Genomic DNA, 17,020 nt, shown 5'->3' with positions numbered 1-17,020 from the left:
ATACCAGAAGAGCCTTGTACCAAGGAGCAATATGGTGCTGCTTTACAGAAACTCCCTGGGCATAACACAGTGCTCATCCAGGGGAAAAAGCAGCCAGTTCCCCCTCCGATGGCTGGAGAAACACTGGAATCCATGGTGAGTTATAGTTCCTTTTTGAGGTTTCTATACCGAAAGCTGAATCTCAAATGCAGTGGAAAAAATTCTCTCAATCCTTATTACAGTAATCTACATGCTTCATACATTGCTCACAGAAACAGGAGTCTGCTTTTAAGTCTCTGTTAAGAGCACTAGAGTTGAGGTTTCATTATTAAGATTTAGCGCGTCTCTATTAGTAACCTGTAGTGCCTTGTGGAAAACAATGAGCTATTTAGTATACTTGTCACAATAATAGCTTTCAAGTGCCTTGCAAAATATAGGTGGCGTTGTCAGGGCATGCATTTGCCTACTTATTAATTGGAACCTCTGGGTTATTTGCAGTAAATTCCCTAGTTGTTTGTGTGACTTTTGGTGTTGAAATACCTCGGGGACCAGGTGCCTTAGAATTTCGTGGGGTAGCTAGCAAAGAGTTGCAAAAGACTTAGCAAGTGTAAATAGCAGGACAAACGGGGCTGGGGGAGAAGTCTGGTTAGCCCCTGCGGGCGTTTTCTTCCTAGTGGCACATTTTGTACAAAGCCAGAACTTCATCTTAGTTGCTGGTGTGGGTGAAAAAAAAATAGGAGGGGTGGGGGGCAGCACAAAATCTGAAACGAAAGAATCCACACAGACATGAAGATTAAAAGATTTGAGCAAAGCAGCAAGTAGAGAGCAGCAGGTCTGGGTCTTCAGGAGAGCGCTGATGGCCTGGCTTCCAGTTCTGCTTCTTGAAGAACTGTGTGCTCCCTCGGGTGAGGGAGTGTGCTTGTGACGTGAAAGTCCCTGGCTGTTTCATAACGCTTCGTAAAATGAATTGGCTTTTTTTTTCTGTTTGTGACTGGGGAAGATCCAAACATTTACACGTTTAAGGTGACGCCCCAGAGGAAACCATCGCTTCCTCCGTCCTGAATGAGAGCGGAGCTTGCAAACCATATGGAGTCTCGGGTCCCTGCTGGCCAGTAACTTCAGAGGGATCGCAGGACATGGTACGCTTCTCACCGCTCTTGCTAGACATAGCTGGTATTGTGGGGACAGTGGATGGCTCTGCTTGTCCCAGGGGGATCTCAGGTTTGTGCCGCTTGTCTCACTGGGGCAGCAGGTGTGTTTGTGGCGTTTTCTTTCTGGCCTTGTTTTCAGTTCATAAAGCAGGCTTTCTCCTCTCTGGCCGAGCCGTCGCAGTCATGATGTGCACGGAAAGGATGTCTGGCCACCGCGGGTTGTGTTAGACATGACTGTATTGCAGCAGGCGTGCAACGTGCAGGCGGGTGACATGCTTTGGGGCAGAGGAGGAGATATTTCTATGAGCGTTCGTAGAGGGGCTGTTGCTGCTGTTAAAAGGGCAGGTGCTGATTATTTTGTGCTGCTGTAAACGCCTTCTGCTCTTGGGGTCGGACTCTAGGGTCGGGATGGTTATTTCTGGAGCGTGCTTTGTAGCATCCATCCATCTCGCTTTCACCTGCATCTCTACCAAGGTGTAAGGGTGCACCTTCCCAGGTGTCCTCCAGCTCCCAGCATCCTTGTAACATGGACGATCCCATCCTTCCCCACTGCTAGCAGTTCAAAGGAGGCTGCAGGCAGCCGAGGGGGTGATGCCCAGTGAGGGCATCTTTCCCCACATATGGGATCCTACGGGGGTATTGTGCGGGAGGTGGGTATAATGGAGGGTGTTCAATGTGCTTCTACTATTTGGATGACAAATTGAACCTGCTTTGCTCCTTTCCATGGTGGAGCACAGCAAGAAGGAGGCTGAGGCAGGAGCACAAGGATGGGTCCCTTGCAGCAAATGTGCAGACTGAGACCGTCTACAGAGCTCTTGTGCTTTGTTGGGATGGGGAGTCGGACCCATTCCACTTCGTTGGCTTAGGTTTCATTCGGGGTCTGCTGAACTGCTGCTGCTCAGTTTATACACGTGCCCAGGGTTGTGTGTTTTGGGGGTTTTTTATAATTTTTTTTTTTTTCCGTTTTGGCCAGTCTTTAAGGCCTTAACTCATACCAGGCCCTTAGCATGCTTTCCTCCAAGTGCAGCCAGGCCTTGCATGCGTTCAGGTTTTGCAATTGAGTCCCTTCCCTGAAAAGGAGTGTTGGACCAGAGCACGCGAGCTATGGACGTGCACCATGGGGATGCTGGATACATGACGGGTGTTCAGCATTTTGCCCTTTTGGCACCTCACACGGCGGGGTTTCAAAGCAAACGACCTGGGAAAAATATGGAGAAGGATGACAGGAGTTAGCATAGTACCCTGTAATGCTGTATTAACCCGTCGGCCTGTTCGTTCTTTTGGGAAAAAAAGCAGCTAGATGCCTCCTTTTTTTTAAAAAAAGAATGAATGCTTTGTTTCTGGAAACCTCAGCTGGATCTGTGATTACAAAGTGGGCTAGGCAGTTTGAAATCATCTAATGGGGCCAAAGCCTTCTGCAGGGTCAGGCTCACCTCCGCCATTCAGACCCAGTCATCACATCAGTGCCCGTGCAAAGAAACAATTTTAATTTCCTTTTGTCAGACTGTTGGGAGCAGAAAGCTTTTCTTCCTGTCTTGGTTTTAGTTGGAGCTTCTCCAGGCCATGCTTCTTGCTGCTTCCTGCTCCTTCTTATTGCAGAAAAAGCATTTGCAAACGAAGACTCTTGCTTTTTTTGACTGTAGCAGAATTGCAGTTGCCTCGTCCAGGCTCTCCAGTGGAAGTAGCATCGAGTACCAAGATGGGAAGAGCTACTCTCTGAGACCTTGTGAGCTAATAACATCATTTCTTCCTTCACGCTGCTGGAAGCAGAAAAGCCAGATCATATGGTATCAAATTTCTTGGTCTGGCCTGAAATTTTTGTTCCATAAAAGTAGCCTGAAGGCACGGCACTTGAAAGCTATGGCAGCCTAACTTTGCAAGTATTTGTGGCTTTTTAACTTTTGCAAATCATTGCTTCTCATTAGTCAAGGGTATTGAGAATCAAGTATCTGAAGTCAGTGCAAATATTCAACTCATCAGTGTGATGCAAAGGCAGCAGTTTCCCCTTTCAAATGAAAGAGTTTGCAGGCTACTGGTTATTGTGATCCCACGTATCATATACGTTCGTGTCTGGAATATAGCTGTATTTATGATCAGGTATTCATCTGTTGTCAAATGAGTGAAAGCCACTTTCCCCTCTATTTAAGGTAAAAGAATTATTCAAATTAATGTTACTCCTCTCACTGAATACACATTCAGGTTCCTCATCTGTTATATATTATTTTCAACACGTTCTCTACTGGATTAGGAAGATTTATATATAGTTACATATTTTCTCTACAGCGTCTGTAAAGGTAGGGCGTTTCAGCGGGGCTTTTTGGCGCTTTTAGTCAATCAGCTATTAGATAAAAGCACCAGAAAAAGCCCCACTAAAGTACCCAATTTTTACAGATGTCGGGCGAGCCAAATTGAACTAATGTGCTGCCTCTTCTGGGCATGCGCAGGGCTCGGCGCAGGAACACATGTTTAAAGTAAAGCACCATTTTTTTTTTGTTCTTTTAGGCCTGCAAGTGCCTATATACTGAGATTGTGGAATACAAGTGTCGCCTTCTGATTTGGGTTAGTTTACCAGGGCATTATGGTAAACCCGCCAAAGGCTTGTTTCATCACAAGAGCATCCACACACAGCTGTGCTAGACTCACTCTCGTGTTTCTGTTCCCATCCTGGCTGATTCTGAATTAACTGGAAGTTAACATGGAAGTTAATTCGGACACATGCCGGGAAACTGGGTGGTTGGTTATAGATACCCTTTCTGGGGTTTTTGTCTCAGCAGCCGGTATGTGGCTTTAGGTTTGACATGTTTATATGCCGGAAGGATGGCAAATGTTCACGTAACGTTGGGAAGGCCAGTGTGTGCAGAAGTATTTAAATGTGCAAATGGGAATGGTTTGACTTGCTGTGCGCAGATATCATCACTAGACACATGGGGATAATCAAAATCGGAAAGGAGATCAGATGCTTTTCTAGGAAAGAGTGCATCTTATCTGGCTTAGGTAAGACACGCTCTGGGTTTGTGTCCTGACAGGGTCCAGACTGAGGATCTAGAGGACCATTGCAATGCAGGTAATAAGTAGTGCTAAGACTTTGCTGGAATTTGTGAGTGCTTCGCCCTTCTGAAATGCATGCTGCTTGTATGTATATGCCTAATGCAAGTTTTTTAGAGCCCTGGGAAAACTTTGGACTGAAATCTTTTTAAATAAAACATGTTGTTATCTGTAGTAAACAGCATAGAGGGCTTTTGAAGGAAGTCAATGCAGTCTCCCTGCATCTTTGCTATGACAGTAGCTCAGACCTGAAATCTAAACCTGCTGCAAGAGCTGCTTAGAAAAGCGTGTTTGACTTCAAGACAAAAACCTCTTTTCCCTAAAGTTTCCTTTGGCTTTTTGTTGGGGGGGAGGAGTCAGTGTTGGTGTGTTTTGCTATGAGAAAGGGAGAGAGAGAAAATCTGACAAGTCTATTTTAATTAGAAGGACAGAAATTCTTTCCGCACTTGATCGGCATCTTGGACATGCTATAAATACTCTCCTTCCTGTTGTTCTCTTATCATTTCTATGATTGCTGTCAGCACAGGGGCTCTCATTAAGGTTTGACCCTAGTTCACTTGTAGCATCTCATTCTGATAAAACGATGTCTGTCCCATGTGCCCACCCGGTGCTAAGTTTCATTGCTTTAGGGCTTAATACCCCAGTGTAGAAGTCCATGCAGCCCCACCACCATCCCCACTACAAATGTGAGGATTTGGCTGGAGCGGGTGCTGCCATGTGTCTTAGCCGCGGGTCCAACTTCCATGCTCAGGCTGGTTTTGCTGGGCGAAACATCCCCTTGTCCAGGAGCACGATGTGGCTAGCAGTAAAGGAGCAAGTATTTGAACCTGTATGACGGGGACCCGAGGTGCGGGGATGGGAGAGTGGAGCTGGTCATGGAAGAGAGCAAAGAAGCGATAGCCGCCTTGCCAACCCCAGCCACTGACAAAACTATACATTGGACCCCAAAATGGCCTTTAAAAGCACAAGGATCTTCCCCCCACCCCCTTTTAATTCAAATCTGTTGATTTGCTTTCTGTTTGTTTGAGTCTTTAGAGTTGACAATTCAAGCTTTTTCTCGGCAACCATGAAGGCTAGAAGGTAACTTTAAAAAACAAAACGCCAAAGCTGAGAATCACAGGAGTCCAGGAGCTGGGACTGTAAGAGAAATACCCGATATGGTGAGATTTGTGCTGAGACGGCAAGCATCAGCAGTGTACCAAGAGGATTAATTCTGGCTAGATTTGCCCTCTGCTCTCCTGTCGCATCTTGCGTTACTGAATATAATCCCCTCCCAAGCAGAAGGTGGTCTGAATTGTGATGAAGGTATTTTCTCTGCCTGCCACAGAATACCTTCCTGGCTTCTACCTTTGAGGGCTGGCAACGGTATTTTCTATCTGCCAAAACTTATTTTGAAGGCTGAGAGCTGCTTCCCGAAAACCTCCTTAATAAAACCTTCCTTTTGAAATGCTGAATGTTCCTCTTGCGTCTTTTTTTTTCCTGTGCTTGTTGCCCAACTGAAATATTTTTGAGCATTTAATTATGTTTCTTCCGCCTGTGATGGTTCGTTTTCCTGATGCTCTTATAACATTGGCCGGACTGTGCTTCTGTTGTTCGTCTCAGACTCACTTTGCATGCAACTTTGCATTGCATGATGGAAAGTTTATCTGCCTCACTATTTTATTTTATTTAAACTTGAAAAATAGCAGAACTTGGACCTTGATTCAAAATGTCCTAGTTTGCCTGAACAGGTTGGGTTGGGATTTCCAGTGGGGGGAGTGGGGTGGAAGAGGAATTTGATGCCAAAACCGGGAGAAGAAGGTGCTGTTTTCTCTAGTCATGTTGCAGTTCCGTGTGGTTAATTGAAAGATTTATCGCGCAAAGGGACCCCACATGTTTAAAGTTATCCCTTTTTGTAGTACCTACGTAATAAAGGAAGAAGCCTTAGATAGGCATGTGTCAGGCATGGATACAGAACTAGGAATAAGCCCTATGGAAGCAGAGGAAATAGAGGATAAGGACTAGGTTCTTAAAAACTACTGGAAACTTAAAGATATTACCCTTCTTCATCCTCAGTAAATAGGGTGAGCACCCTCACATTTACTGTAGGGTAAGAGCATGCAAGTAAGTAAGCAGATGTGTTGTATGTTCACACTCTCTTGCTTACTCACAGGTAATTAGCACTCAAACTTTAAGAGGGAAAAATTACATTAATGCCCACATCCCCCCAAAAAGAAGACTTTCCCCCCTTTAAATATTGTCGAGCTTGTGTTTTAGCTAGGTGTCCAAAGATTAACAAAAAAGAAACCAATGGAAGAGCCAAACAAGCTCTTAGAAATGAGAGAGGGGGTTTCAGAGTCTAGGTCAACTTGCCCTAATGTCAGAAGCTCAACACCATTGCCAGCTCTCGTGATCTTTGGTGTTGTTCCTGAAGTCTAGGCTTTGGGAATGTGAAAAACTTTCATTTATACATATAGAGATAGATAAATACAAATATGTATAAAAGAAAGAGCTAAGTTTTTCACATTCCTGAAATGTAGACTAAGAACAATGCCAAAACTCACGAGAGTTGGCAACACTGGCTCAGTATAGTTCACAGGTAGGGAGCCTTGGCCAGTGGCCGGCAACACCCTCCAGATGTATTTTCCCCACCTCCTGTCAAGCAATAGGTGGAAAGTGTCTTATTAACAGATGTTCTAGCAGCTGGAGCAGGTGGGAACTCTCATATTTGGGAGATGCCAGCCACTAACAGTAGATACTGAGGCAAGTCTTGTGTCCACATAGTAGGGCATCTGCTGTGGACCACATCAATACATAGGTAAGGCTTCGGCTGCCACTTCCAGATGTAGTCTTTATTGTACTTGGAGGGAGCAGCCATCTTTTGCCCAGCATAAAAGTGCCAAGTGTGTAGAAAATGAACTTGTGTACTGCATTCCTTCCACTAAAACCTGTAACGAGGAGGAGGCCAGGAGCATGGGAGTTAAGAAACCATCCCCATGGGCTAAGTGCAAACCCCTGGGCACACTCATACAGACATGTATGTTTTAAGCCAGCGGCTTTATTTGCTTTCCTGTGTTGTCTCTAACAGTGTGCTGGGGAAGAGAAACGAGTTGGTACACGCACCGTCTTAGTTGGCCACCGCCCCGTGTCTGAAACGGATGCTTACGTTGCGCAGAAATTTTGCGACAACAGAATCGTCTCCTCCAAGGTAAGTCTTTGCTGGCAAGTGTGGGGTTGTTTAATCTGCTGGAAAGTGTACATGTTCTTTTCCGTGTTCAATCTTGTCTCGTTTCATCTTCCCTCGTGGCCTTCTGAAATCTCCAACCTCATCCGTCCAGGTTCGAGTAGCTGAAACTCTTCTTTGCAGGAAGAATGTGCTGCGGCGTTCAGTGCTGTGCCGAAGTGACTACTTTAATTACAGAAGCTTTAATTAACACAGCTGTTAATCTAAAAAGGCGTCGAGTAGTAGTCGAAAATGGCATGCCTTGCATTTGTCATGACAACTCTCTGATGCTTGTGTGGCTGGTGCCTGACATGTTGGTGATGAGCCGTTACGGTCCACGCTGGAGTTTGATGTAAAATTCTCCACTGACGTTCGGGAGATGGGGGATTGACTAGGGCCCTAATGGCTGCATATGGGTCTGCTCCTGCTCCAACCTCCCCCATAATTTTCCCCCTGCCACCCTTCTTCGGAGGTTTTATTTACGTTTTTATTGGCACAATCCAAACCTGCGCCAATTATAAATCTGTATGTCACCAAAACTCCAGTTCAGACTGACTTCCTTGTTCATGCTTACTGCAGGTGCACCCATGGGAACATGACCCAATAGCAAAGTGCCTGGAGCTCTTCTATGTACATTTTCTGGGTTCAGGGAATTAAAAGATAATGGATATGGTGAGAGATCATCACCGACTTACCCTGTTTACTATGAGAAGTAGTTTGGAGGGGTATTTTTAAAATAGGCAGATAACAATTGTCTTGTGATTTTTATTATTTTGTTTTGTTTTTTTTATTTTCCTATGCAGAACTAAAATAACTTCCCAGAGTGCACGCTCTAACTCTTAGCCTTTCCTTTGGATAACAGGGGAAACGCGGCTATTCAATTAAAATAACGGTTGTTTATTTTGGAACATTTTGCGCGATGAAACTTCTCGTCCTTTGGTTTGCCCTTGGCTTGTCTTGAAGCTATTTGCAGCTTCACCTTTCTTTCTGTAAAGCTGTTTCACACCCGGAAAAGATGTTTATAAATGTCAAAAAAAAGTGGCAGTAGCATTGTCAAGATAGCTGGATGAATGTACTTCCCACTTGATACTAAGGTGATTTTGGAGCCACCCAGGACATCATTGAAAACATTAGTCATGCTGTACTTAAGATCCTTCCTGAACAGTTGAGATCTCTCTCTTCATTTTGATGTCCTCTGGCTGTGTATACTTATGCCAGAATTGCTTTTTGTGCAAGAGGCCAGCTGTAGCAGTTCTGACTTGGGTAAAGCCCCCATTGATTTTTACCAGGTGTCCTTTTTTTTTTTTAACTTTTGCATAAAGTATGTAACCCTGGGCCTTCAGGGAATGTTTTTTTGTGGGTTTTGTTCTGAGGGTAAATAACTAAATTATTTTAACACTCCATTTTCTGTAGTAACTTATGGTGTGTGTGTGGTTTTTTTTCTCTTGCCTCATTTTTACATATATTTTGTAATTGTGTCCATCTTTATTTGGTAAATGCGACTCTTCTCAGTCTGTTTAAGATTAAGACACGATGAAATCAGGTCTTTGCAATGTGTTTGTTACTTGCTTGCAAATACCATTAATGATTATCAGTAGAAACTTGGGGAAAGGGCCTCAATAATTCAAGAGCACAGCAAAATCAAACATTTACCTGACTTCGTTTCATACACTTTCTTTTAAAATCCGTCATTTTTCCCCAAACGAATGATTCAGTGACCTTCACCCTTTCTTACCCTTTAAAAATTGCCAGACCTCTAGCTGCATGCGCGGCAGCTTTCTAAGAGCAAATATGGATGCCGTTACTCTTTCTTTTTAAAATAAAAAGTAGTGAACAAAGAATTTTATTTTAAGATTGTAAAGATTTAACTTCAGCAGCAGTGAGCAACTTCTCATTATTGGGCTGACCTGTTTTGATGCATCCAGATGTAACTTCTGGAGTTGTTTATGGACATACAACCCACGAGGCCTCTTCCCCTTTTTTGATCAGATGGGAGTAATTAATTTTACTGCAGAGCTAACTGATTAACTCCTCAGTAAGTGTCTCACCATCTACACGTACCACCCTATTAGGCCTTAGTCAGCTAATAAACTCTGCTGTAGATAGTGCTTGTAAATACAAATACTAACCTACGGTGCAGTTTTTTATTTTTAGTGCACAGCAGCATGTGTAGACACTTGTACACCAGCCAGCCCTTCTGCAGCACATTGAGCCAGGTCAGAACAAACTGGAGCTGGCAAGCAGACCCCCTGACAACCAGAGCTGCTCTGCCCCAGCTCAGCGTGCTATAATCCCAGGTGCACGTTCAAATGTGGTGTCAAATACTGTGCCAGAGTTTACTGCTGTGTATTAATTGCACATGGACACACCCAGGGAACGCTTTCCATCAGTTCACAAATTGGTGGGAAGGTCCTAGATTTGAAGTGCAGAAGCTGGGACATGGAATTATAGCACGTGCTGTAGTTTAAAAGAAATGAGCAGATTATATTAAGTCAAAAGCACTACGAGGACTTAAATTTGCATCTGGCAGATAGCTGAAGAGTCCCTCAGTGGGCAAGATGAACAGAGCCACGGACTTAGCCCCATAGCCGTAGTTTAAAAGTTGCTTTGTTTTCTTACTGGTATGTCTTTCATTGTTTAGTTCAAGTCCAATAGTGGCACTAAATTTTACTCTGAATTTAGCATTAAAAGGCTGCCTCGTGTAGCTCCTAGATGCACAGATAGCCCTATTGAACTTTAATGGGCCCCTTCCAAAAGGTAAATGCTTCAAATGCCAAACCTATGACATTTGCCTTTTAATAAACAAGCAAGGAATAAATCTCCTTCACAGTTGTCACTGAAGGGCCCAAGAGGTGCTGAGGAGATGAGCCAGCCTTCCAGGATTTGCACAAGTGTGGTGGTGAAGTGGCACAACTGGTTTGGGGAAACTTGAGCTTCCAAAAGGTGGTTCTGGCTTGTCTCAGCCCTGAAGGCTCACAAGATGCAGCACACCCACATTGCATTGCTGATGATAACTTTTTCCCCCAATACCGAGAGGCTGCTCTTTGCAAGCATATTGCTTTTCACACTTGGGAGGAGCTCAGATAACAGAAGTGCCTCATTATCCCTCTCCAAATCCCTCCTTATGCCTCTCTTTGCTGCAGTGTCCACAAAAAAAGTAGAGAGAGACCCTGGCAACAGTTGATAAAACCTTTTACACACTTAAGTTACAGGCTGTCTGGGAGAGTGGGTACTGATTGTACAGGACTTAGCATGGTGTCTTCTGGTCCTTGCATAGGACTCTGAGGTGTTGGAGGAATAGAAATAATAGGGTTAATAAGTAACAGACTGATTTTTGTGCTGTAGATGGATAATTGGCACTGCCTTGGGGTGTAGAAACAGGAATTTTTCCCCGGCGGGGTGGCAGCTGGGCAGGGAGTCCCAGGCCACAGTGGGCAGCCCATGCCCAGCCCCAACGCTTCTCTGGCCATGCTGCCCATGGGAGATGGAGAGCCAGCCTCCTCCGCTCCGCTGCAACAGCTGCTGCTTACTGCTGGGGGCAGGGGGCTGTGGACCAGGGTCCCTGGCCCCATAACCCTGGCAGCTAGGGAAGTGAGGGGCTGTGGCAGGGATGGGGGGCAGCTGGTGGGAAGTGAGGGGCAATGGCACGGGCAGGGCACCAGCATATCGGGTCTGCTCAGCGCCGCAAAGCAGTGGGGAGGGACAGCCATAGCTGTACCTGTGTCCTGGTGCGTGAAGGGGTAGGGGGAGCTCTGATTGTCCATGATAAAAACAAAAAACAAAAAAACCCCAAAAAAACACCCCAAATCAAAAGCCAAACTGTATAGGTATTTAGAATGTATTTTATTGTAGTGAATGAGGCACTGGTAGGCTTCCAAATTGCTTTAAAATACATCAGTAAAACATTGTGTTCAATGGATACCTCTGTCTAGATATAGAGATAGTGGTGTTTCATTTCAATCGTGGAAAAATGTGGATTTTGCAGTTTTCAGTTGGAGGATTTGCAGTTATTTTTATCGGCGTGTTTGTGACTTTTAAACAGAGAAAACCTAGATCCCTGTTGATAACCTTGGATTCACAGTCAGGAAGCAAAACCATTCATTTCCTGGTTGGGGGTGTATAGACCCATCTTTTTAAAGTCAGACCATGGGATTAATGGGGCCGCAGTCCTACCATATTGCAGGTTTTTTATAGAGCACTTGCTTGTTGGCATCATATTTGCTTTAGACGGAACGAAAGCAAATAGACGGCGCTTATTGCCCGTCAGGGGACCATATGCTTTGCTTGACATCAGGGCTCGGGTTATGTGAGGATGGATAAAAGGCAGCATGTGGCTTGGAGCGTGGGTTTTGTTTTTCCCCTGATGTTAAAGATGCAGTTTGCGGGCCGCTCTGGTCTGCGGCACGAGAGGTGCACTGCAGATGCTTTTAACTGCTTTGCTGCTGATTCTTTTAACAGAAGCATCCAGCTGAGGTCCTCATCTGACATGCCCGTGGTCCAAAAGTCCCAGTAGCTCTCTACTTAGCTACTAGCATCTCAGATCATCTTCAGCCTCCTTGCCCTCCAGCACAGGTCCAGTGAGGAGCTGATTTCTGCTAACCGGATAGCAGTACTGTCTTGGGACTTCAGATAGCAATACTGTCTTGGGACTTCAGAAAAGAGTTTGGGAATGCTGTCTGTGCATACATGTCTGTGAGCGGCTGTGTTAAATAAGCTGTTCCTTGAACATATCCAGAATTGACACTGCCGGGAAGCCAACCTACAAAGCATCTTTGGGCTTACACACCACTCTGCCTTCCTAATGCTGGGATGTTCTAGTGGCTGAACTAGTCCCAGCACAATTTAGAAAGCCCAGTGGACTGTCATGGTAGGAGACATGGGACCTCGATTACACTAGGTCCCTGTATTAGGGCAAGCAGTAAGGCTTGCAAGTAAGATTACAAGCAGTTAGTTTGCAAGCAAGAAGATTTCTTGGGGTCAGATCAGCTCCTTGGTTCTGTGTTCATACAGCAGCCAGCCACCCCGTGTGCCTTGTTCTGGGCTCGGGATGCTTGTGAATATAGCCACTGTGGCGGTAGCCGCAGTAGATACTCGCAGCTGGTGTGTCACTGGAGTTTGTTGCTGGTTTCCGAATGAGTTCAGTTGCAAAAGAATAAACTTCCCGGGCTAAATATATCCCAAGGGTAACTTGGTGGAATTACAGCTGGGATACATCCACACAATGCAACAACTCCAGCTTTGAAGATGAAATCTTGTTTCCTAGAAAACATCCAGATATGCGTTCCCATTCTTTACCTTTTGACCCAAGGATAAACACAGCTTCCTGGCACAGTTCTCTCCCTCGGTGTTGGTTTATTGACTTGCAAAATGTCTCCGTGCTGCTATTTGTTTCGCTTACCCAGCTGTTCTTTTCTTTTTTTCTCACCCTGCAGTACACTGTCTGGAATTTTCTCCCGAAGAATCTTTTTGAGCAGTTTAGAAGAATTGCCAACTTTTATTTCCTTATCATCTTCCTTGTTCAGGTAAGGGTGATTTCAGCAGAACCGCTGGCAAACCTGGGGGATTTTTTTTTTTGTTGGTTTGTTTTAAACTGGTTGTTCAAAGCTACAATCACGATCTGATCAAACAATGAGACTTGAGACAGTCTTGGTGCTTGTGAATCTCTTTAATCGCTAGCTCTATTATGTCTCCGGCACATACACATTCAAAATGCAATAGCTAGTGAAGCAGGCAGACCTATCTGAGAACATCTGGTGATGATGGTTGATAAAATTTAAGGGCCCTGTGTATTTCTCCCTCTCCCGGTGATAATCCATTATTAGGACTTAAAAAAACCAGCCATAATTTACGTCAGTTAAAATCAGTCGTACAAAATTCAGCCCATTCATCTAATAAATGAAATCTCTCTGCAAGACAGCAGTCTGCAGTAAAGGTGACCTTCTTGGGGTTCTAGTAATACCTTGGTATATCATTTTATTGATATTCACCGCATCTTTAAAAAGCCAGATGCCCTATCAATGTCTACAAAATATAATTTTCTCCTTCAGGCTCAAAATCTCAGTGACTGCTGCAGAAATAGGTAATCGCAGACTGTTCTAATGTTGCTGATCTTAAAGGGTGAGAATCACTCCCAAGGTCCTCTCCGTTTGATTTCATTGGAGTTATTCCAGTTTTTCCAGGAGTGAATTTGCCCAGTGTCTTGTACTGAAATAGTGCACTCAAACCAGGATGTTTCTCGTAGTCTGTCACCTAGTTTGAAACCACAGAGTTCCTTCTTGTCTGCTGTCCCGGAGTGTGGATTGTGGGACTGTAGGGAAAATTTAGTTTTGTCACCTAAACGAGTGGCAATTTGCTGCCATTTCTTTGCAGTTTTGGTGCTAACCCAATTTAGACCTTTTAGAGACATCACTCATTCATTTGATTGCTTGCAGCGAATGCTTGTTTTTATTTTAGGTGCCATGAAGTAAGGACACCCTCCACGCGCTCCATCAGAGACTAAGACCCTGACAGCATTAATAGACTTGCTGCCAAGGCACAGACAAGGCCCAGGCACTGCCCAGTCTGGGCTGCTAAAGATCTCACTCTAAGCAAGCTCTCAGGGTAGTGCTGTTAATGTAAAGCGTCAGGGTATTACCTTGATGAATGCCATTTATAGCCACAATGCCTGGTGTTGATCAAGTTAAGCACTTAATACTTTGAGTTAATGGACTTTCTGCAAGTGCTTCCCTGAAAGTTAAGTGCTCAGCAACACTGAAGGTTGCTGGGTTTTTTTAAAGTATTCAACAAACTCTGTCTTCAGGCGTGCCTAGAAATTGTATGTTGAACTGCTTTAGGGCCTGATTCAGCTCCTTTTAGAGATCCAGTATCCAAATGCTCATTTGCTGGAATGGCTTTGGGTGGCTACTTTTTTTGATGTCCATGCCACCAACATATTACATAGTGGATTAAAAGTTACAGCAATAAAAACACATTCACTAGGTCCGTTTGCTGGATAGATAGTGGTGCCAAGGAAGCAAATGAAATCTTGCAGCACAACTGGTTTGGATAAATAGAGTCATGACCTTTTAACAGAAATGGAGACAAAGAAAATAGACCATTTAGAAAAGATCAGAGATGAGAAATATCTTTTGCTTGACAAAGAGAATGATCCATGGGTTTCTGGACCATGCTATTTAGTTTGGTAAAAGACATCAAATAAAGCAAAACCTTCAGATCTTAGCCAGACTCTGACACTTGGAAATGAATCCAAATTACATTGCTGATATCCTGGCCGATATCCTGGCCAATATCCAGATGCAGTTTGATTTATCTGCTGCTGATTGAATCCTTGTTGTAAAGGAAAGTCTAACCCCCCCCCCCCCCCCCGACTTTCTTAACCTGTATTTCAATCTGCACTTTTCTGTGTTGTTCCAGCACTTGTGCCTAAAAAGTTTTGCAGGGGCATACAGGAGCTCCCTGGGGTAAGGTTGCAGGGGGTATATGGCTGGAAGTAATGAGGAAATTCCTGTATATACTCTAAACGAATATACAACTCTAGTTTTATTATGCATGCACTGGGACAGGTCTCTTTTTAGGTGGCCCTGGCAATGGCAGATGGCACATGTCCTTGTTTATTAACATCAGTTCCTTTTCACCTGGGGCAAGCAGACCTTGCAGACGAACACACGTACCCAATTTGAGTTGATAGGTACACTTGTGTACAGAATTACAGGCTGTCAGGCCAGAAAGTCCCTAGAAGTTGAGATTTGTCTCATAGTTAGAGGCAAACATTTTTGACTGCATATATGTGGACAGGCAGCCATGTGCTTCTGGGGACACAGGTCTTAGTTAAGTTCCCTTTGGCTGAGAATGTGAATATGTCTGCGTGCGCTTCGCACAGCTTATCTCAGTGATTCCCAAAGGGTCTGCCACAAGAGCAGCAGGAGCGTGCTGCCAAAAGTATGCTGCATGGCGCTTTGGTTGGGTCAGCCCCACGTGGTAGGATCAGGGCCTGGCTCCAGCAGCCACGTGGAGGGGTTGGACCTGGCTGTGTCTGGATCAGGACCCCCCATACTGGCTGTGCATGGAGGGATTGGGCCCTACCTGGGCCAGCCCTGTGTGCAGGATCTGGTCCACAAACTAGATCCAGCCCAGGGTAAGCGACACGTATCACCAATTTTAATCCAGCTCCTCAGTTATTAAAATTTGGGAAACACATCTCGTTCCTGAGCACGATTTTATTCTCTGTTTTTAGAGGAGCAGTGGAAGGCCACAATGCAATTTTTTGTGGCTGTTTTTTGTTTTTTTTCAAAAGGTTAATATGTGCTGACTATCTCCAAGCCAACTTCCTTGGGACAGATAAGAAACATTTTGTGCTTAATGCAGCTCTTTACAAAGAGCCTAAAACAACAAATACAGAGTCTATTGTTCACAAGAGCGTGCCCAAAACACAAATGAACGTGGTCAGACAAAGTCCTCTTGTTTGTAGGAATACAGAGCATTTCTGGTGAACTTCCCTTTCTCCCACCCTCTCTCCCTTGCAACCTGTCATCTTCCAGAGATTGGCCTCAGCCCCTGCAGCAGTCGGCTTGGTCCCCGATGTGGGCTGCCGGCCAGTTGGAGACCGGTGCCTCCCAATTTTTCCCATGCTGCACCTCTTCTGCCCACGCCTGCTGTTGCCCCGTGTTTGGCATTTGGAGGTGCTTCTGGAAGGGGGAGTCTGGATGTGGTGGCATCTGGAAAACTGCTCATTTCGCTCCAATGTATTTTCCTCTCTCTAGCATTTCACTGGTCCGAACTCCCAGCTTCTTCTCTCCTTGCCTCCATTTGCAGCTGTGGCATCTCATTTGCTTTCTGCTCCTTTGCTCCTGCACCACGAAACCAAACTGAGGAAGTCTGAGGGTTTTTTTGGCGGGGGGGAGAGTGGGGGGGCCTGGTACAGAGACACCAGCAGCTATGCAAACTGACCTTTCTAGCAACTGCAGAGCTGCACGCTCTGTAGAAAATATGCAGTCCAGACTGCAGGTGGATGCACTGATGAATCAGAGTGCTGCGGAGGGTGTAGTTTTCCTGACTTTGTTTTATTTCCACCTAGTAAGGAGCCTGCCTCAGTGGACCTCATGTTTCCTGTCTCCAAAGCACTGGGTTGAGTCATGATGTGCTCCATAGAAATTGCCATTTCCCACACACTGGGGTTCCCGGACTGTTTAGTTAGTCTTAGCCCTGGCCTGCTGTGCTCTTTCCTTGCTGGGGGCTTGCTTTTGCTGCAGTGTTAATTCAAGGGGTGACTTAAGTATATAACGCAGCTCCCATTTGCGCATACAGATGGTCTCTCATTCACGTTAAATAGAGGGAGAAAGGTGGGGGTGGCAGGACTGCGAAGTCAGGTTTTACACTGTGCTGCTACTACAACAGAGCTCTTCAGACACTGCACCTCCCTTTCAGTGCAGGGAAGGAGGTGGCACCGCTCTCTCCCCAGACAATGCATAGCTTTATTTTTCCATGCCTTGCTCTCAGCTGCATTGCAGAACATCCCTGGGAAAGGGACGGCTTCCCTGCAGGTGCCTGCACTCGGGGAGCTGGCCAACAAGGGACCGCTGCAACGGGAAGGAAAGTGCATCTCAGTTCAAACCACAATTGTCGGAATAAAATGGGCTTTAATTTA

General features: G+C 45.1%; 1 protein-coding gene across 7 annotated transcripts in view; it reads left to right on the top strand.

The window, feature by feature from the left end:
• Positions 1-17,020, top strand: part of ATP11C (ATPase phospholipid transporting 11C (ATP11C blood group)) — a 98,820-nt gene that overhangs the window by 30,179 nt on the left and 51,621 nt on the right. For 5 of the 7 annotated variants that reach the window (XM_090059275.1, XM_090059274.1, XM_090059279.1 and 2 more), the window contains exons 2-3: positions 7,243-7,362; positions 12,810-12,899. In XM_090059275.1, coding sequence (XP_089915401.1) covers positions 7,243-7,362; positions 12,810-12,899 — 210 coding nt within the window. Of the gene's footprint in view, positions 1-5,210; positions 5,336-5,459; positions 5,481-7,242; positions 7,363-12,809; positions 12,900-17,020 lie in introns of those variants that run through there. The other 2 variants (XM_090059277.1, XM_090059276.1) reach the window with 2 other exon arrangements.

This window comes from Crocodylus siamensis, chromosome 8, assembly GCF_052110815.1.
Source record: "Crocodylus siamensis isolate JL-2025a chromosome 8, ASM5211081v1, whole genome shotgun sequence".
Classification (NCBI taxonomy): domain Eukaryota; kingdom Metazoa; phylum Chordata; order Crocodylia; family Crocodylidae; genus Crocodylus; species Crocodylus siamensis.
This window is presented reverse-complemented; position numbering and strand designations above follow the sequence as displayed.